This window comes from Mesoplodon mirus, assembly GCF_964341445.2.
Source record: "Mesoplodon mirus genome assembly, chromosome: 9".
NCBI classification, from domain to species: domain Eukaryota; kingdom Metazoa; phylum Chordata; class Mammalia; order Artiodactyla; family Ziphiidae; genus Mesoplodon; species Mesoplodon mirus.
Window position 1 is genome coordinate 14,665,945 of NC_138985.1, and position 23,302 is coordinate 14,689,246.

The 23,302-nt window shown below is 35.0% G+C and overlaps 1 protein-coding gene across 2 annotated transcripts in view; it reads left to right on the top strand.

Moving 5' to 3' along the window:
* SEMA3C (semaphorin 3C) overlaps positions 1-19,254 on the top strand; it is a 184,779-nt gene extending 165,525 nt beyond the window's left edge. The window contains exons 15-19 of one of the 2 annotated variants that reach the window (XM_082631635.1): positions 603-760; positions 1,293-1,370; positions 10,589-10,656; positions 12,784-12,914; positions 16,419-19,254. In XM_082631635.1, coding sequence (XP_082487761.1) covers positions 603-760; positions 1,293-1,370; positions 10,589-10,656; positions 12,784-12,914; positions 16,419-16,832 — 849 coding nt within the window. In that variant the 3' untranslated portion in view covers positions 16,833-19,254. The remainder of the gene's footprint in view (positions 1-602; positions 761-1,292; positions 1,371-10,588; positions 10,657-12,783; positions 12,915-16,418) is intronic. The other variant, XM_082631636.1, reaches the window with a different exon arrangement.
* Positions 19,255-23,302: the final 4,048 nt, after the last annotated feature.

Consider the following 23,302-nt stretch of genomic DNA (forward strand, 5'->3'; position numbering starts at 1 on the left):
TGAAGATCTTGGGATCATACAGAAAGTTTAAAACATGTCTAAATATAAATACTTACAGTCTTCTAAATAATTTTAAAATTGCTCTCGGTAATGTCACTTTCAAAGGCATGTGAAATTTTAAAAATAATTTTATCTAATACTTACCATCTATTTTTTCTAAACATAAAAGTGCCCTTTATTTTAGACTCTACTTTTTCAAATTTACAAGGTGATGGTTTGCCAGACTTGAAGAATAAGAAAGCTGCCTTGTGCTTTGCCAAGAGACAGCATTCAAAGAAAAAAGGCAAACATCATAATTTAAATCTGTAATACATTAGCTCAAATCTGAGAGAACAATGAATCCCAATGTCTAAAATACATTACCATTCTACATGGTGCTCTGAACTTTTTTTTTTAAACAGGAAAGTGGTAATGTTATAAGCATATTAACGTAGGAAAATTCTATTTATTTTGGCTTTATACCCTTCTGTACTTTGCTTCTTGTTTTTAGTCTATTTCAAAATGAATCCAAGGGTTTGTGGGCATATATTATATTGTGTTCCTGCTGAAAGTCCACTTTTAACTTCCACATCTGAACTAAATCACCATCATTCTTCTAATAGCAACAGTTGTATGTGAGCTCCAATGAAGGACTTTCCCAAGTGTCTCTGCATCGCTGCCACATCTACGGTACAGCCTGTGCTGACTGCTGCCTGGCAAGAGACCCTTACTGCGCCTGGGATGGCCATGCTTGCTCTAGGTTCTATCCAACCGGGAAACGGTAAGTATTAATATTCAGCTGAAAATCAAAATTGATATCATCAGACAATTAAGCAATGCTCCACGTTATTAAAATCAGTTCTATTGCAGTACTCCGTAAAATGATACTAAAAGTAGTAGCTAAGTTTAGCACCATATGTAGTCTTTGAATAAAGAAAATGGCCATTCATAGAAAACAAACTTATGGTTACCAAGGGAGACAGATGGGTGGGGGTTAGGAGGAGATAAATTAGGAGTTTGGGATTAACATATTAAAAAACACAGCAACAACAAAGCAGAAAATGGCCCTGCTTTATAACTTGAGATTCTCACAGACATATTAGAATGCAGTACTTTGGAAAAATTCCTTTCTCCTTTTAACGTTCCTCTGCAACACAATCCCCACCTCAAATATTTCAAGCAGCATTTAACTTTCACATTACCTAATTTTTATCTTTTTTGTTTTATATGCTTCAGATATCCTTAAATCTAACTCTCCTAGGACTTCCCTGGCCGCTTAATTCCCCTGTAATCAAATGCTTGTACTACTTCAGGCAACAGGAGCATCGCTCCAGAATGGGTACCATGAACACTTTCAAAACCTTGATGACCATGCTTTACCCCTTAGAATGGTGAGTGCATGATTGCTGGTTAGATTAAGAGGTTAAGGCAGTCTGAGGCATAGTGCCTTTTATCCAAGAGAAGACTTAGGCAGGAAACTCTGAACCAACTTGCACCAAGTTGGAAGAAAATACCGGTAGTGAAATTATAAAACAAAGAATAAGCAGAATTTAGGTTTAACCAAGGTCACAGCTATTTTCAGTCAAAATTTGATATGGGTCATGATGGGTGACAGGAGGAAAACCTATAAAACACAGGTCATCAGGAGAGAGCAAATAGGACCAACCTTGAGCACCAGTGATATTTCAAGTAAAATCACTGGGGTGATGGTGTTTTATAGCTCCTTTATTCTCTGTTAAAGATATAGGCCTTTAAGGACTTGACATATTAAAACAACCCTAGCACTTCTTCATATCAAGATTATTCTGATCCTTCTATCTATTACTTCAATAAATTTGTATCATGAGACAATTATTTGCCAGGCAGTATTCTAGAGCTAGGCATATAACATGAAAAAAAAAATAGCAACAAAAGGACAAAAATCTCTGCCTTGAGGGATAATAAGTTCTAGAGGGGGAATACAGACAATTAACACATAAATAAAGAAACCCTCCAGTATACCAAATAATGATAAGGCCTATGACTTTTAAAAGAGCAGGGAAAGGAGATAGGGCATGTGGAAGCAGGGGACTGCATTGTTAAATGGGTGGTCAGGGGAGGCCTTACTGAAGGTATATTTGAACAAAGGCTTGAATGTGATGAGGAATGATACCATGAGGTGATACCACCATTATTTGGGAGAACAGCATTTCAGAGAGAGGGACCAGAAATCCTTAAAGCTTAGGTGTGCCAGGATTGTCCAAAAAACAACACCAAGACTAATGGGACAATACTGGAATGAGAAAAAAAAGGGTAGGAAGAAAAGGGATCAGAATGCCAGATGACATAGGACTTAGTAAATCATTGAAGGGCCTTTATTTAGAGTTAAATGGAAAACTGCTGAGAGTTTTTGAGCTCAAGAGTGATATTATTTGACTTTTGGTTTAAAAAGATAGTCTGGTTGGGTTTGGCTGTGATTGAGGTCTTGGGATGGGAAGAAGATGTGGGAAAGAAGAAATAGAAGCTGTAAGACAGTTAGGCTACTAACTAATGATCCAAGTGAGATACAAGGTTGGCTTGCAAAGGGATGATAGAAGTGGAGGTAGCCAAAAGTGGTCTGATTCTGGATAGGGTTCACAGAATCTGCTGACATATTACATGTAGGTATGTTAGAAAAATGGAGGACTCAAAAATAAGTAAGTTTTCAGAACTGAGCATTGGAAGTATGTACATGTCATTTCCTGAGAAAGAGAAGACTGTGGAAAGAGCAGGTTTGTGGGGAGAAAGATAATGTTAAGTTAATGCTGCCTATGAGATATTCAAATGGAGATGTTGTGTAGGCAGTTAGAAATATGAATCTGGAGTAGGGAAAAGTGGCCTGGATAATTTCAAAGTCTACAGATTCAAGGTAACCCCTATCAAAATTCCAATGACATTTTTCACAGAAATAGAACGTGCAATCCTAAAATTTGTATGGAACCACAAAAGACCCTGAATATCCACAGGAATCTTGAGAAAGAAGAAGAAGCTGGTTGAATCATGTTCCCTGACTTCAGACTATACTACAAAGCTAGAGTAATCAGAACAGTATGGCATTGGCATAAAAACAGGCACATAGATCAATGGAAGAGATGAGAGAGCCCAGATACAAACCCAGGCATATATGCTCAATTAATTTACAACCAAGGAGCCAAAAATATACAATATGGAATAGACAGGCTCTTCAATAAATAGTATTGAGAAAACTGGACAGCCACATGCAAAAGAATAAAACTAGACTATTCTCGTACACCACACCCAAATATTTACTCAAAATGAACTGAAGACTTGAACATAAGATGTGAAACCATAAAACTCCTGAAAGAAAATGTAGGCAGTAAGCTCCTTGATATGTCTTGGTGATTAGTTTTTGGATCTGACTCCAAAAGCAAAAGTAACGAAAGCAAGAATAAACAAGTGGGACTATATCAAACTAAAATGCTTCTGCACAGTGAAGAAATCCATCAACAAAATGAAAAGGCAACCTTCTGAATGGGAGAAAATATTTGCAAAACATATATCCTATAAGGGGTTATTATCCAAAATGTATAAAGAGTAGGCGGAGTCAAGATGGCCGTGTGGGAAGATGCAGAGTTAGTGTCTCCCCACAACTAGGGCACCTGCTGGCCACTGGTGGGGGACTCTGATGCTGAAGGAGATGGGAGGAACCCCAAAGTGAACCAGCAAGACGTAGGGGGACTGAAGGGGGGAGGAGAAGTGGAAGCCAGGCAGGATCTGCGCCCCTGAGGCCAGGGAGATCAGGAGAGGCAGGCGGAAGGAGCCCTCCAGGAGGAGCAGGAGAGGAGCAGAGGAGGAGTGCCCTGTCCACTTGGGCCCAGGGAGCCTGCTGAGCTCTCAGGCTGATCCCCTGCCCTCCAAAGCCCCCTCCAGGACATGTAGGTCCTTGGCGGCATAGGCGGGAGGACAGGGAGATCAGGAGAGACAGGCGGGGGGGGCCCTCCCAGACCAGAGGAGCAGGAGGGGAGAGGTCAACATTTCCCCACCCACTCATGCCCAAGAAGCCTGCTGGGATCCCAGGTGAGGTCCCCCGCCCTCTGAGAACAGGGGTGGGGGGCACACCTGGGCCCCTTCTGTTCCATTGAGCCTAAACCACACCCCCCCACAGCCCCCAGGGCCTTTTCCAGCCCTGTGGGTTCTGAGCATTGGCCCCACCCACCGCCCAAACCTCACCCTTGCTTAGGCCTTGCCTTTCACAGCCAAGGCCTTCACCCCCCCCTTTTTTTTCTTTTCCCTCCTCCTCTTTTTTACTATTGTGGTACTAATGTACCTTCCAGTTGTTGATTCATCTATATTTTTACTTTTATATTCTTCCTAACATATCTGTTAGTTTCCTAGTCTAATTTTATTTTTTACTTTGCTATTATTATTATTATTATTATTATTATTATTATTTTTGCTGCCCCAGGCAGCTTGCAGGATCTTGGTTCACAAAGCCAGGGTTGGGCCAAAGCTCCTGCAGTGGGAGCTCTGAGTCCGAACAACTGGACCAACAGAGAACCTCAGACCCCAGGGAATAATCATCAGAGTGAGGTCTCACAGAGTTCCTTGTCTCAGCACCAAGACCCAGCTCTACCCAATAGCTTACAAACTCCAGTGTTGGAAGCCTCAGGCCAAACAACTAGTAAGACAGGAACACAATCCCACTCATAAAAAAAAAAAAGTCACAAAAAATATGTCACAAATGAAGGAGCAAGGTAAAAACCTATAAGACCAAATAAATGAAAAGGAAATAGGCAATCTACCTGAAAAAGAATTCAGAGTAAGGATAGTAAAGATGATCCAGACTCTCAGAAATAGAATGGAGGCACGGATTGAGAAAATACAAGCAATGTTTAACAAAGATCTAGAAGAACTAAAGAACAAACAAACAGCGATGAACAGCACAATAACTGAATTGAAAAATGCACTAGAAGGAATCAATAATGGAATAACTGAGGCAGAAGAACGAATAAGTGAGCTGAAAGACAAAATGGTGGAAATAACTTCTAAGGTGCAAAATAAAGAAAAAAGAATGAAAAGAATTGAAGACAATCTCAGAGACCTCCAAGACAACACTAAACACACCAACATTCTAATTATAGGGGTCCCGGAAGAAGAAAAGAAAAAGAAAGGGTCTGAGAAAATATTTGAAGAGATTATAGTTGAAAACTCCCCTAACATGGGAAAGGTAATAGTCACCCAAGTCCAGGAAGCACAGAGACTCCCATACAGGATAAACCCTAGGAAAAACACACCAACACACATATTAATCAAACTAACAAAAATTAAATTCAAAGAAAAAATATTCAAAGCAGCAAGGAAAAAACAAAAAAACAACATACAAAGGAATCCCCATAAGGTTATCAGCTCATTTTTCAGTGGAAACTCTGCAGGCCAGAAGGGAGTGACAGGATATACTTAAAGTGATGAAAGAAAAACCTACAACCAAGATTACTCTACCCAGCAAGGATCTCCTTCAGATTCGATAGAGAAGTGAAAAGCTTTTCAGAAAAGCAAAAGCTAAGAGAATTCAGCACCACCAAACCAGCTGTACAACAAGTGCTAAAGAAACTTCTCTAAGCAGGAAACCCAAGAGAAGAAAAAGATCCACAAAAACAAACCCAAAACAATTAAGAAAATGGTCATAGGAACATACGTATCGATAATAACCTTGAATGTAAATGGATTAAATGACCCAACCAAAAGACACAGACTGGCTGAAAGGATACAAAAACATGACCTATATATATGCTGTCTACAAGAGACCCACTTCAGACCTAAGGACATATACAGACTGAAAGTGAAAGATGGAAAAAGATATTCCATGAAAATGGAAATCAAAAGAAAGCTGGAATAGAAATACTCATATCAGATAAAATAGACTTTAAAATAAAGACTGTTACAAGAAATAAGGAGGGACACTACATAATGATCAAAGGATCAATCCAAGAAGAAGATATAACAATTATAAATGTTTATGCACCCAACATAGGAACACCTCAATACATAAGGCATAATGCTTAACAACCATGAAAGGAGAAATCAACAGTAACACAATAATAGTAAGGGACTTTAACACCCCACTTACACCAATGGACAGATCATCCAAACAGAAAATAAATAAGGAAATACAAGCTTTAAATGACACAATAGACCAGATAGATCTAACTGATATTTATAGAACATTCCACCCAAAAGTGGCAGAATACACTTTCTTCTCAAGTGCACATAGAACATTGTCCAGGATAGATCACATCTTGGGTCTCAAATCAAGACTCAGAAAATTTAAGAAAATTGAAATCATATCAAGCATCTTTTCTGCCCAGAACGCTATGAGATTGGAAATCAATTATAGGGGAAAAAAAATGTAAAAAACGCAAATACATGGAGGCTAAACAGTGCGCTACTAAATAACCAAGAGATCACTGAAGAAATCAAAGAAGAAATAAAAAAAAATACGTAGAAACAAATGATAATGAAAACATGACAACCCAAAACCTATGGGTCACAGCAGAAGCAGTTCTAAGAGGGAAGGTTATAGCAATACAATCTCACCTCAAGAAACAAGAAAAATCTCAAATAAACAATCTAACCTTACACTTAAAACAACTAGAGAAAGAAGAACAAAGAAAACCTAAAGTCAGTAGAAGGAAAGAAATCATAAAATCATATCAGAAATAAATGAAATAGAAATTAAGAAAACAATAGCAAAGATCAATAAAACTAAAAGCTGGTTCTTTGAGAAGATAAACAAAATTGATAAACACTTAGCCAGACTCATCAAGAAAAAAATGGAGAGGACGTAAATCAATAAAAATAGAAGTGAAAAAGGAGAAATCACAACTGACACTGCAGAAATACAAAGGATTATAGAGACTACTACAAACAACTATATGCCAATAAAATGGACAACCACAAAGAAATGGACAAATTCTTGGAAAGGTAGAATTTTCAAAGACTGAACCAGGAAGAATAAGAAAATATAAACAGAACTATCACAAGTAATGAAATTGAAACCATAATTAAAAATCTTCCAACAAACAAAGTCCAGGACCAGATGGCTTCACAGGAGAATTCTATCAAACATTTAGAGAAGAGCTAACACCTATCCTTCTCAAATTCTTCCAAAAACTTGAAGAGGGAGAAACACTCCCAAATTCATTCTACGAAGCCACCATCACCCTGATACACAACCAGAAAAAGATATCACAAAAAAAGAAAATTATAGACCAATATCACTGATGAACATAAATGCAAAAATCCTGGACAAAATACTAGCAAACAGAATCCAACAGCACATTAAATGGATCATACACCATGATCAAGTGGGATTTGTCCCAAGGATGCAAGGACTCTTCAATATACACAAATCAATCAATGTGATACACCACATTAACAAATTAAGGAATAAAAACCATATGATCATCTCAATAGATGCAGAAAAAGCTTTTGACAAAATTCGACGTCATTTATGATAAAAGCTTTCCAGAAAATGGGTATAGAGGGAAACTACCTCAACATAATAAAAGCCATATATGACAAACCCACAGCAAGCATCATACTCAATGGTGAAAAACTGAAAGCATTTCCACTAAGATCAGGAACAAGACGAGGATGTCCACTCTCACCACTCTTATTCAACATAGTTTTGGAAGTCCCAGCCACAGCAATCAGAGAAGAAAAAGAAATAAAAGGAATACAAATTGGAAAAGAAGTAAAACTGTCACTCTTTGCTGATGACATGATACTATACATAGAAAATCCTAAAGATGCCACTAGAAAGCTACTAGAACTAATCAATGAATTTGGTAAAGTAGCAGGATACAAAATCCTTTAATAGTGTTAACTTACCTGGTTTTATTTCGATTGCACTATCTAACTGGAACACAAGGATCATGTAGAGGAATTCATAGGAATGAAAAACAAAAACATGTCCTTTGTATGGAAACGAAGAAGTACAGTTACACTTGGAAATGAATGGAGGTTATATTTTGACATAATAGAGTTGTTAAGTATCATTGGCTCGGTAGTTTCTCTTTTTTTAAAAAAGTTTTTTTCATAGTAAACAACATAAGCATTTTTCCTCTTCACCCTCAACTACCTTTATTTGTGCATCTGTATCAAATATTAGAATTTAATCTCAAATGTTATTTATTCTGGATTCAGACATGGAGTTGGAAACTTTAAGACAAAATAATCAGTTCACCCTTAAAGTAAATATCTGCTTTTTACACAAGAAGTAGATGATTTCATTGTTTATCCAAAAGAATAGACTATAATGGCAGAAACATTGGCAACTTGAGCCAAATCCCCAATCCTACATGCAATGTAATATGACTGTCTACCCTTATGCTTTCACAATGTTATAAAAAATGCCTGAAAGGGAATCTACACATATAGAAAGCTCAGATGGCTGCCTTGTTGTTTTCATCATTTAAGCCAAGCCATAACAATGGTGTTTGAATGTCTGGAAGCTATGGGATACTGCAAATTCAGATCGCCCAGCTTGGAGGTTCATGTACTTGAGTAAAGCATAACATAGTGCTGATCACAGGACAATAAATTTAACCAATGTGAGTAATATTGCTTGTCTAGATGGCTGAAAATGACCAGTTCAGCCATAAGAACTGTCATATGGTTCTCATATGATATACGCTCACAAGTTAGCTGGTAGAAAATAATGCTGTGACTTCAAAATATAGCAAATACAATGCAGTAAAAACCTGACATAGGATCTATTCTAAAGTACAGTATTAATCGTAATTTCTGAGACAAGAGTGACTTCCACTAGTTTGTGTGTGTGTGATTGTAAAGAAATATACAATTGAATAAGCATCATGTGGCTTTTTGGGAGAAACAATACTTAAATGACACAAAAATTGTACTCATATTTTCATAAATAGATGTATATAATCCCTTGATTATTTAAACTATTAACTATCTGCTGTAACCTTAAAATAATTTTTTTCATTATCATTGACTTTGAGGTTCATTTTGCTTTGCAAATTTTATAATCCCAGTGTGATTTTAATATTTCCCTTCTTCTTACTGAATATTTTAATTTATCATTAAGGTTAAAAATATTAAGAGAGGGGGCTTCCCTGGTGGCGCAATGGTTGAGAGTCTGCCTGCCGATGCAGGGTACGCAGGTTCGTGCCCTGGTCTGGGAGGATCCTACATGCCGTGCTGTGGCTGGGCCCGTGAGCCATGGCCGCTGAACCTGCGCGTCCAGAGCCTGTGCTCCGCAACAGGAGAGGTCACAACAGTGAGAGGCCCGTGTAACGCAAAAAAAAAAAAAAAAAAAGAGAGACTTAACTAACCCAGTTAAGTGATATGCTTATCCATATATACTTTTCAGCATTGATAATAAACAACTTATCTACCCTTGTACTCCCAATATTTGAAGAGCGTTCCCTTTCTTCTCTCTTATAACAATGTTCATGTACACGATTCATTGCTAAGAGAATTTCAGTTGCTCTATCTATTTTGATTTGTTGTACTATGTAACACAATTGAAGCTAATATGTAAGTGAATCTAAGACAAGAAATTAAATAGTTTGCAAGTAACTTTAAACTTTTATTTAAATAATGACCAACTTACAAAGGATATAACTAAATTTCTGAAATTCTTGGTTGGTGATATGTAACAAGTAAATTCCCTGAGTGAACCTTGATTGGATCCTGAATAAACTTTTAAAAATTCATAAGGGATATTTTGGGGACAAGTAGTGAAATTTTAATATAAAATGTGTATTATATGGTATTATTAAATAAATATTGATATCTTTAGTATAATAATGATATTGTTCTTATGTAGGGAAATTACTTATTCTTAGAAGACACATACATTTAAGGGTGTAAAATTATCATGTCTGCAACTTATTTTCTAAAGATTTTCATATATGTGCATACACAGTATATACATGACATGTACTTGCATATGAGAGGAAAAAATAAATATGGCAAAACACGATTTATGAGTCTAGGTATAACATCATTCATTGTATTCATATATCCACTTTTCTGTAGTCTTGAAATTTTTCAAAATAAAAACGTGAAGGAAAATTCTTATTCTAGTAAATGAAATATTTTGCTTAACTTTATACTAAAAATCCATGTTCTCTGTACCTCTTGTTCTGGAAACTTTTTAGTATATCTGGAAATGGTTTGAAAGCATTGACTTTTGTAAGAGAATTATACTTATTTCAGAAAAAATTATAAGGAGGAAGATGCTAGTGAGTTTATACTTTGGAGTTATCATCTTAGAAAATTTTCTATGAATGTCTCTAAAATAAAAATTTACACTATTAACTTGGAATCTAGCATTTACCCAGGACGTACACATAGTAGGAGGTTCACCTATCACAGGTGGTAGATGGGGAGAGTCTGAATTAATTGAGATTGGAAACAAGGTTAAGTACCCACACTATATTTGAAGCATTGAACAAAAAAATGCAGATAATCAGGCCACTTTTCTTTTTGAAAGCTTAGGCAATCAGAAGATTGCAAAATTTAAACTGAAGTCTTTTAAATGTGGTATAATTGGCAATGTTAATTCTAAGTCACTTGTATATACTTCTGTGCTTTATAGGAGGAGCCGAAGACAAGATGTGAGACATGGAAATCCATTGACTCAATGCAGAGGATTTAATCTAAAAGGTAATTAAAAGTGGTCAAACTTGGTAAAGACTAGCAGTGCTCACTATCATATTTCAGTAAGGGAAACCTCGGAACAGATTAAAGTATGTTATTTTAAAGAAAGGTTCACTCTAAAAATTAGTGGTATTCATATATGATAATTAAAAATTAAATGTTATTTGTATGTATACTAAGAATTTTGTAAAACAAAAGTCCAGGAACACAGATACCTTGGGTATGTTAGTAGGTAAGTCTTTCACAAAGATAGTAATTATAGATTTTCCTAGACATTATTTTCTTTCTGACGAAAAAAATTTACTTATTTTTTTGTTTACCACTGAAGAAAAAATAACATCTTGTTTGTTTGTTTTTTACTGTGTTAAATTACATAACAGAATTTACTATTTTAACCATTTTACAGTGTACAGTTCTGTGGCATTAAGTACATTCACAATGTTGTGCCACCAGCACCACAACTTTCTCATCATCCTGAAGTTAAACCCCACACCCATTAAACACTGACTCCCTATATTCCCCGTTCCCCAGCTTCTGGTAACCACTGTTCTAATTTCTGTCTCTATGAATCTGAATGCTCTAGATATCTCATATAAGTGGAATCATACAATAGTTGTCCCTTTGTAAATGGCTTATTTCACTTAGCCTAATGTCTTCTTCAGGTTTCATTCATGTTGTAACATGTGTCAGAATATTTTTCTTCCTGTTTAAGGTGAAAACATAATCCGTTGTATGTATAATATATATCGCATTTCGTTTACCCACTCATCCATCAGTGAACACTTGCACTGCTTCCAAATGTTGGCTATTATGAATTATCCTGCTCTGAACATGGGTGTACTTTAGTGCCTTGGTTTTCCAGTTTACAACCATTCCATTTACTTCTGGCATTCCTGCCTTGTATCTTACAATTAATCTAATTCCTTTCTTCCCATCCTGACATGGAGATATTATGTTATTATACTTTTCCCACTGACCCCCCTCCCTCCACCTGCACCCCACCAACAGAGGGACCTTCCTCCAGGCTCACCAAGGTGCTACAGAGGTACTGTTGCTAACTGTTAACACTGAGTTCCTGTTGCTAATCTTTTTGAGTCTGGGCATTTTTGTTTTATTTAAAGAATGAAATTCTTGTCACTAATTACACTAACTACAAGAAGAAAACTGAGACACATTTTGCTTAATTGTTCCATACATCTAATTGAGGGAATAAAGCCAGGTTACTATTTCTCTGTTTGCTGAGTATTTTATAAACCTGAGTGTCAGTCATAGTGGTAAGAGTATTTGCAGCGGAGGTATTGATGAACAAACACCGATGTAGATTTTGTGTCAAAACCTGAGCTAAGTGTTTTTTTATGGATTATTTCAGTGCTCAAGAAATTATTCTTAAATAAGGTCTATTCCTATTCCCACTTTATGAATGAGGATTCTGCCCATGTCTAAGCTACCACATGATTATACTAAATACTCTTCCTAATTTAAGAATTTCAGTAAAGAATGTCTGAAAATGTCTGTTTTAGAACCAAGTAAAACTGAAGCACAGAGATATTAAATAACTTCTCTAAGGTTACACAGCCAGTAGTGATGAAGTCAAGATTTTACCTCGGGTAAAATCTGATTTCAAAGATTGTTTTCTCAACCATTACATCCCACTGTGGCCACACCTTGCTTTCTGCCTTTTCCCAATGTTTCCGAATTTAATCTATACCACACTGAGTATGGAGTTTAGGGGTGGGATGAACTTGGCTTCAGTATTGCCTGACACTTACTAATTCTTTAACTAGGATATGTTTCCTCATAACTCACAGCCTCAATTTGTTCAGCTATGAAAAGCTGAGAAAATTTAATTCACAAAGATGTTATAATAATTAAATGTTCAAGATGATATTAAGTGCATACCATCGTGTAAAGTAATTCTTGAATAAACATTGATTCCCTTATATCTTTCTCTCCTTCCCTTTAGGTTAAACAAACCAGGCAAACAATGTATAATAGTCTGCTTGTTAAGTGATTAAGACTGCCTTTGGGGTTTGCCATAGTTGCTCACAATTTTATAGAGAAACAAACATTCATATAATAGAATATGTTCCAGATTCCATTGTCATCCTCTCTCCTTTTATTTTTGCTCTTCAGCATATAGAAATGCAGCTGAAATTGTTCAGTATGGAGTAAAAAATAACACCACTTTCCTTGAGTGTGCCCCCAAGTCTCCACAGGCATCTATCAAGTGGTTGTTACAGAAAGACGAGGACAGGAGGAAAGAGGTGAGTAACTCAGCAGAGCAGCAATCAGTCAGGGCTTTGGAAAGAGCATTAAATCACCATGCCTCAGTGAGGTTCAGATCAAATGAAAAAGGAAAGACATATGAACATCCTTTAATGTCTCTGGGATGACAAGTGCCACCTTCTTTAAAATCCTTTGTCCATAGAGTTGACGGATTAATTAGAAATCCTTTCTTCCTGCTCACCTCGATAACACAGTGATTAAAACAAGAGCTTGCGCACTCAGATGGGGGTATTGATGTGAGGAAGCATTTGTAAAAGAAACAAGATGTGTGCAAATCCAGAAGCTAAGTTCTCATACAACAGCACCTTTGTGTGATTCACAAGATAAAAGGGGCTTTTAAAAAAGTTCGATTTTCCTCAGCAAGAAATGGTAAAGAGCATTTTTCTGCTGTGTGGTAATCTGTTTCCATTGCTTTATTATTCATAACTCCTGGGGTTTTGTTAGGTAATATGTGGAATCATTGTGTATATTGCCTTTATTTACTGATATGTAAAAAAAACCCCTCGATTTTCAAATAAAAGGACACATATTAACCTTTCACTGATTGTAAAGAGCTGCTTTAAAAGGAAAACATTGTAAAGCAGCATAGAGTGAAATGTTATAAATACTGAATTCCATAATATTGATGTCACATTGTCCTGACAAATGAGAGGATAAGAAGAAAAATATATATGTATATATAAACCGTTAAAGTAGCCTAGACTGCAATGGTACTAACAGTACATCATAAAGTCTGATGCAGCAAAGAGAAAATAGAGCCTCCTGCATTTGTGTGTGTTCTATTGTAGGCATTTTCCATACTACATATTAGATTAATGAGGGCTATGTAGAATGGATACAATCCCAAGCTGTAGAACACAGGCATTGCATCAAAATTACTGAAGCAGTTGTTGGCTCTTTATGAGAAAATACTTCCCAATTCTCAGACCTGCCTATCCAAAGATGTTATGAGATGTTTAGGAAATTTGGTGTCCCTTGTCACTGGAATATTAAACCATAGGCTGATGACCACTTGCATAAGATGAGACATAACTATCAAAGATGAGCTCCATGCACTTCAGGGCCCCTTCTTGCCCCAGATTTCCATGATATTAAATTTTATTTTTTTAGTTTTTTCATTAATAAAAAATTATTGTTTGAGACCTATTTTCTTTGCTATCAAATCTATCATCAAATTAGTCTTGAATTGTCTGTAGTCTAATTAAGCTTAAATTATTTTGAATGGATATGGAGCATAAGAATAATTGCCTTGCAAAGTAATCTGGGGTAAAATTCATAATGTACTATGATGATTATCATACAGAAATGGAATTCTTAGGCTAGAACATGACATGTGGACATGAACCATCCTTCCAGAGAAAGTCTGTATGTGTGTATGTGAATTGGAAATCCAAAACTCAAACGGGAGCTTACCTAACATAGATAAAATGCTTTTCTTTTATTCAGTAGAAAGTTCAGTGGAATAATATATAATGAGTGAATGTAATTTCTATTACGTAAAATTGAAATAAGTGAATATATACAGTCTTGAATACATGTCACAGGAATTATCAAATGAAATTTAAAAGGGAATGGATCATAAATTTTATCACTTTTATGATATTTCTAATGTTCTATTTCAGAAGGTTCAAGAATGTGGAGACTCAAATATGACTATCTTGATTTTTCTTCCAATCTCAAAAAACAGAAGAATGCCATAATTTAAGACTATGAAAAAATTAACTCTGATGTAATTACGAAAATCTGTTCTGTCCAGAATTCAAACAGATCACAATTCCACTCAGTCTCACCTTAGTTGAATAAACTATTAAGATTTAATTAAATTTATCTTAATTCTTCCTTAGTATTTTAGGCAAACATACACATATTTCTCATATTAATGGTGTGTAAATATTGAACTTTTATTTTGAAAAGTAAGACAAATGGTAACAAAAAACTTGCAGAGAAAAATGCAAATAGTTCATATTGAATAGCATAAGTGAAAACTAAAAGCCCTCCTCTTCTCCACTTCAATACTTATTCCCACTTCTCAGAGTATAAGGCTGCTAAGAATTATATATTCCTCCAAATAGTCTCCATAATCTTCCTATTTTCCTCTCTCTCTTTCTCTGTCTCTGTCTCTCTGATACATACACACAGACACACACACACACACAGACACATACACACACTTCATATCAGTACATGTGGAGCTACCTTATTTTCTTGGCTGCATAGTATTCCACTGTATGAACATACCTTAAGTTTTCTAAAGCTATCTACTGGCTACATTATTTCTTGTTTTTCCTCTTATCAAAAACATCATGTAAATGAATATCTGCATACTTGTAAGAGTATATCTTCTATATAAATTCCTAGAAATAAAATGTCTGCACTGAATATTATATACATGCTAATAGATACTATCAAATTGGCCTCCAAAATTTTTCCCAATTTCACACAAATGGAAAATGCTTTCTTTTCTTTTATTTCTGAATGCATTTCTACATTACTTAAAACTATTTTCAAGGCACATTTAAACTTTAAAAATTAAATGAACATAAAAAAATTTGCTGTATATATTTCTGTCCTTACTTTTTCCTAATCTCTCTTTTCTAGTTCTGTTCTATTTTTTGTATTTCAATACTATATTTTGCCTTCCCTTATTTTTCTTTGGGTCAAATTTCTTTCTTCCCTCAATGAAATAGCATTCCTGAGTATACATGTAAAGGAACTACTTACCACTTAGGTTTTTATGTATTCATTGACAATACTATAGCGGGAACTGTAAGGAAATGGATTTCAGCATTTAGTTTATATCTAGAAAATGATATTTTTTCCAGTATAAGCCTGTAAAGTAATTAAATATTCACCTCATAGCTTCTTATTACTTTTCCTTGGAAAGTAAAACCACTTGGAGTACTTACAAGATAATGAGTTCCAGCTTATTTTTAGTCATTCTTTGTGTTAGATAATAGGAAAAAGCCCTTGATAATGTTCAAAATGCTGCCTCTGCTTATAAAAATTTTAGTTAAGGGAATATTCATTCATTCATTGAAAAAAAAGGTAAAATTCAACCCTTTAATTGTGGCTTCATGTTTTTACTCAATAAGTGAGTATTTTTGATACAATAAAAGGCAAGAACTATAGGATAAAATAGACATTTAAAACTATCTGTGAATTTCATTTATATATGTTGACTGTGATTTACATTCCAGAAACATCCAAAACTCTGGCTTATATGTAGAGAAACTGCTTCTATCCAAAGGGAATGCATTTAAGCTATTTTGGGCAATATGAGTGATAACTTCACCCTCTCTTTAATAGATTCAGTACCGCTGAGACTAGATTTCCTGAGCAAAAAAAAAAAAAAAAAAAAGGCAATGGAACTTACCAAAAATCTGTGTCCACTAAGAAGGAAGTTAACACTCTGTATTGTTGGTCATATCTTTTTAGAAGATATATAGAGTTGGGTACTCAGAACTTTGATATCTCTCTTTTAGGTCAAGCTGAATGAGCGAATCATAGCCACTTCACAAGGACTCCTGATCCGCTCTGTTCAGGATTCCGACCAAGGACTGTATCACTGCATCGCAACAGAAAACAGCTTCAAGCAGACCTTAGCCAAGATCAACTTTAAAGTTTTAGATTCCGAAATGGTGGCTGTTGTTACAGACAAATGGTCTCCGTGGACCTGGGCCAGCTCTGTGAGGGCTTTACCCTTCCACCCGAAGGACATCATGGGGGCGTTCAGCCACTCAGAAATGCAGATGATTAATCAGTACTGCAAAGATACTCGGCAGCAACATCAACACGGAGAAGAATCCAAGAAGATGAGAGGGGACTATGGCAAGTTAAAGGCTCTCATCAATAGCCGGAAAAGTAGAAATAGGAGGAATCAGCTGCCAGAGTCATAATGTTTTCTTAAATGGGGCTTATGCTTCCCTCAGTAAATGATCTGTGTTCAGTGAGCAAAGAATCTTGGGCTTTACCCATGGGAAATTCCTGAGAAAGGTGGGTACTCACTCCTAAAGGTGAACGTTACATGAACTGAAATGAGTATGCATTTTCTTGTATGATATTGACTAGCACTAGACATGTCATGGTCCTCATGGTGCATAGAAATATTTAACTTAACCTAGATTTTATTTATATCTTTATTTACCTTTTCTTCAAAACCAATATGGCGACTATAAAACTAGAATTCTTACAACCCTTAATTGAACTAGGGCCTTAACCTGTGATCTTCCATCCTTGCTTTAAGGGTTTAGAGTTCTGTCAATCATTTGTATACAAAACCAAATGCCAAGTTCACAATTTTTACATAGTAAAAGTTATATAAATGCATGTGACAGAGTAGTTGTCAAAAGAAATGTAGAAGAGAAAAAAGACAAGGAAGAGGGAATCTAAAAGTTGTATAAAACATGAGTGATTTTCATAAAAAGATAACATGGAGTTTATGTGCTTCCAGTGAAATATAGTATTGGTTACTTTTAAGATTGCAAAACTTATCAGTTTTTGATATCTGTCATTGATCTCTGTTCCCTTGTTTCAGCAAGATAAAAGGACACCAACCATTAATATCTTTAATTGGAATTAAGTCAGTGAAGCATTTAAGTTTATATTGTTAGGTAATCATCTTCCAAACAAAAGCACTTTCTTTTTTGGAAGTTATTTAAGTTATTCTTGACTCAGAGAATATAATCTTACACAGTTTAATTGATAAATGTGTTTATTCTAATTTTCTAGTTTGTATGGCATTTTAAAAAATATAAGAAGAAATTTCTTTTGAAATATCAAACTTGTATATGAGGGCCGAAACCATCAAAATGAAAAAAAAAAAAAAAAAAGAAAAAAACAAGGTAGAAAATGCAATTTTATTGACAGAAGTTTATTAAAAATGTTACTAATTTTTAACTTCACTAATTAATTTCAATGATTAACTCACTTTTTTTGTTTACCGACCTCAGATATCATACTGATTTTTAAGTCACCGATTCTTTTTTTTTTTTTTAATACTCTTTCATGTATGCTGGAGAGATGCTCATTTTGTGGAGAAGTGAGAAAAATTCTAATTTGAACAAAAATAGACATACTTTATTTTAAAAGAATGTTGGTACATTATGTTCACTGGTACATAAATACAAATGTGGTAAGTTTGTGATGAATAAAATAACTATCTTCTAATTGTATGTTTGGATCCTTTTATTAGAATAATTTAATAGTGATTTTTTTTACTCCAAATAACAAATAGATGGGAGAAGTATGAAAATTTTCTTCATATCCTCATATTTCTTTTAAAAACACAACTTTTGCTCTTTCATTTTACTTACTTTTAAAGACATTTTCATGCTTCTAGGTGCAAACAGAACTTATATCGTATACCTAATCAAAATCTAATATGAAAGTTTTATTTGTAGTTAACAAGCCATGAAGAAGGTAATCAAGGTAGATATATTACCTTCCTAAGCACTACAACATAAAGCGTCAAGAACTAAAATCATTGTCAGAATGAATGTAAGCACTGATCAAAATCTAGGAATAAGATTTATTATTTAAATGGTGGTAAATTATGATATTATAAGAGGAAGCCTCAATGGGGCAAAAATAGCAGTTAACAAACACAACATAAATAATGTTTATTAAAAAAAAGCTATTAAATAAAAGCTATTGTTCCAAATGTATATGATTCTAAAGTAGTCTCTAAAGCAGTTTGTTTTGCAAGTAGGTCATTATTTCTACTCTACATGCACAAATAGAAATGTGCATAAAGCCAAAACCATCTTTTGTATTTATGGCCAATCTATTCTATATACAGAGTTGAAAGTAAAATTGTTTTAGACTCAGAGGATAGGGTAAACTATACAGGTCCCCTTGCTTCTTGTAAACCCAAACTGATAGACAATAGGGTGTTTAGTGTTGGAACATTATTTGTGCTATTTAATATCTTCTATTTTGAACATTATTAAATTGTATATACTTTTATTACTTTACTTTTAAAATTATAGAGCCCCTCTTGAACAAAACTGCCAAATGTAAAGAAAATTTTCTTTCTTAAAATATTGTTAACATATACTGAATGTTGGTGGTTGATTGGTTGGTTTTATTTTGTGTAGTTTGACAGTTCGATCACTTGATATGTTTTCCATTTGTACATAAAATTTCCTAGAAACGCACTTTTTTTCACAGTGTAGGTTTGTGAATAGATTTTAGCATGATGAAACTGTCATTACAGTGAATGTTCACTCTGTGTTAGAAAATGTAGTTAGCACAGTATTATTTAATTGGATATTGAAGAAATCATGTGCCTGGCAAAATAAAACATGTTGAATTCCCCAAGGATGTCTTTAATTTTCCTTTTTAATGTTCGGCTTACAATTTCTTGTTGGCATGGTAGAATCTACTGACTCTTGTAATAGTTCTTCTTACCGTTTTATTTATTTATCCTTTTTTTGTGTGTGAAAGTAATGCATCTGGATTTCAAAATTCAAAACTTCCAGAAAGATATACTTGGAAATCTCTCCTTGCACTACTATCTCTCCTTTATGCAAGTCCTACCCCAGAAGCATCCAATGTTCTCAGTTTCTGTGTGTATTTCTATGATATTTTATAAACAGCAAGCAAATTCATGTTTGTTTTCTCTTTAAGAGGAGTGGTACATCCATTCACGTCTGTGGACAGTTATTCAGACTTGTGTCCACAGTGGGAAAAAAAAAGTGTAGTTTATAAATGCTTGGGCTTTGGAGCCAGACTGCTAGGATTTGAATCCAAACCTACTGTCTTATCGTGGGAAAGTCATCGAATCTCTCTCTGCCTCAGCTCTCTGCCCAAGTTCATCCCAGTAAAGTGTAGAACATATTATATAATAAGTATTTAATAAATGTCTTAATATTTGTTTATTTAGAAAGTGACATGTTGCTAGAACAGGAAGGAATATTTAAGTTGTGTCCTTTGACAAGTTAAATGCCAATGGTCTAGGCTGGGGAGCCTGCGGTCAGTGGATCAGATAACACCTTACCAAGATAAATGAGCCTTTATAAAAGTGAGGGAAAGGAAGCCACAGGAAAAGAAACAACAAAAAATAAAAGTAATCTCAACAAATCTTCCAACCTGATGATTCTGCACTACTCCCTAATTGTTTCATTTCTCAGTATCTCCCTTGCTTCTATTTGAACTTAACCTTAGTTTAAAATTTTTTAAATGCACTTCTTATCATTTTAATGCATTTCTGATGCTTTGTGCCTCCTACCTAAGTGAAAAAATTTTTAAGGAAAGCATCACAGTTTCCTATATTTGCTCTCTGGCTGAAGTCAAGAGAGACACCGCAGCTTTGTTTTGCAGCACAGTCAAGTCCATTGAAAACTTCAGTCTAGACAAGGAAATAAACAGGCTAAGTAAAATGGTTACTTAAGCAGTGGCATTGAGAATTTCTTTGAATTTTATGCATGGTGACAAAGTTGTGGAAGACTATTGTGAAAAATATTTTTTTTCATAAGAGTTATCCCACCATCATTTTATCCAATCACCTTTTACACAAAAATACAAGCCCCCATGCAAAATCAAAACCAATTGCAACAAATTCTGTGTATGTGCCATTCAGTGAACTTCACTGTCAATGAATTGTTTTTCCTAAGGGGCCTCTGGTATATATTTCAATTTTTATGATTTCATAACAACTTTACTTTCATAGTGCACAGGTATTGAGAATTGGAAGAACTACCTCCAAGGTAAGAAAATGCCATCTTCACTTTAGTGACTAATGTATTTGTTTATGTACCTCATAAAATAATACTTTCCACACAGGTTGAATTGTATATTTCTCAGGGCTATTATGTTGCCATGCTTGAGTGTTACTTACATAAAGTGTTATTAAAGAATGACATTATAACAAACACATTAAAACTATTTATCCTATGTAAGGTTATCTCTCAACCCCCAAGTACAAAAGTGGGGTGAATTATATTCCTTAAGTGTTATTTCCTCTGAATTATAAACATGCCATCGAAACATTTTATGAGATCAAAAACATAATGATTTCTGCATGGCCAAATGTATATATGATGGAATCATTATAAAAATCAAAGCCATTCCTATTGTTTCTCTGGATATTTTTCAATATCTTGTTGAATTTTTTCCCTTTCACTGATTTGTGTGGGTTAGGGGTGGAGAGGGTATGGTTAATAATCAACTTCCCTTCTCTGCTGCATCATGGCTCATCAAACAGAGAACTTGGACCTTCAAAGTATCTTTTGAGTTGATGAGAACTCACAGTTGTAAGCTGTGAATAGGAAAAGCAAACATGGGAAACAAAAAAAACTGAGGAGGTACTACCCAAGCCACATCTGCCTGGGACATTCACTGGATTCCCAGTGATATTTTAATGGATGCAGATGTATGTGCGTTGTATCCACAGATCATGCACATCGAGATCCACAAGCCAGCTATATTCAATTTTTTTTTATTAATTCAAAATGAGTCTCAGTTTCTGCTTCAAGTTCCCATTCCAACTTCTCCACTTAAAAATGATACAGCCTGGGAATGTTATGTCCCTCTTGATGAGATGTTGCTTTCTCTAAAATTGGAATTATAATAATATCTTTCACATGTAGTAGTTGTGAGAATTAAATGAGTTTATACATGTGGAATTCTTATAGTACCTGACGCATAGTAAAAGCTCAAAAACGTAAAAATCACTAAACAAGAAAAATCTTAAATGAAGATGTATATGAGATGGATGTAGCATGTTTTTCTTTCATTAATTAAATTACCAACACTGAACCAAAATGCTATTTCTAATTTTTGTTTTTAGATATGAAAGTGTGAGGAAATGTACTTACATAATTGGAGATGGAAGAAGTTTCATTATAGTGCTGCTATTCAAATATTTAAGTATCTTTTGAAGAATATGTCACATAATTATTATTAAAGTTTATTTTAATTAAAAACTGACAATTTCATTAGGTTCTCTTGCAATTTTATTTTTTAAAATGTTTGGAAACCATCCTTCTTCTCAGTACTTGTACCTATAGTTCCAATCATGCCTTGATGGGTTGTGTGGCTCAGTGGACCCATACCCATGGATTTTCCAGGGTAATCATCTGTAATGCAGACTCCCAGCAGCCAGTAGCTTACTGTGTGGCCTTGGGAAAGTTACTTAACCTCTTTGTACCTTGGGTGCCTCATCTGAAAAATGAGGATAATAATGATAGCAACTCACAGGGCTGTTGTGAAGGTTAGAATCATATTTATACATAAAGTGTTCATAACATTCCTGCCACATGATTGTATATTATTATTAGTTGAATTAATGCTCTTACGTGCTGTTATAAGACCCCTCCACTTCATTCAGAAGCTCCAGTGAGGATTTGTTATCTTTATTATTGCTCCTATTTTCTTAGCCCCCTGCCACTGGCCAGCAGACAGTCTGATGATCATCATCATGTTATGCACCTGTAGGTCTTCATTTTTGACCCTGAACTTTTATTTTCCCAATTCAAGAGTAGGGCCTTGACTCATTCTTTTCTCAAGTCGAATTTCTTCTCCATTCACCTTGTAACTTTGAGTTGCTGGGAGAAGCTGGCTCTCCTGGGGCTTAGATTTACTCACCCTGGATGTTAGCTGTCATCTACATTGTTACAAACTTGTCCTTTATCATAATCGTCCTCGGTATTTCCATTCTATAGCCTCTCATCAGATCTCTCCTGGCAACCCTCCAGGCATGGTAAATCATGGCTGAATTCATATTGGTAAAGAACGTAAACTATGTGCTAGGCAACTCATAACAGTCAACAGCGATAGCACCAGAAAACTACCACAATTATCACCCTTTTAAAAATAACCATTTACTGAGCATTTTCTGTGAACATTCCTATGTAAAGGTACACACTATACATAGTTATCTGCTTTCTTCATAGGATCTTCTGAAGGTATTAGTCTGTTTTGTAAATGGCAAAACTGAGAGTCTAATGCATTTAGATACTTGCCTTGAGTTAAATAACTTTCTAAAGGCCCCAAAGTGTGAAATACAAAGAGTCTAGCTCCAAACTTTAAGCATCTTCTATATTTCATTACTTAAGAGTCTCACCAAGAAGGCTTTTCACTACAAAAACATTCATACACAGCAGCCTTCATAATATAATTTATAGGACTCTGGGTAACATCTAGTCCTGGCCATGGAGTCAGAATGCCTAGACTCAATTTTCTAGGTTACTACTACCTAACTTTACAGGTCTGACATCATTATGATAATATCAATCTCATGAGAAAGTGAAGATCATGATAATTTATGTAAAGTGCTCAAAACTTACCTGATGTAAAATGAATATCAGGTACTATTAACTATTTTATCACTATGTCTTTGCTACTGGAAATACCATTTATTAATTCT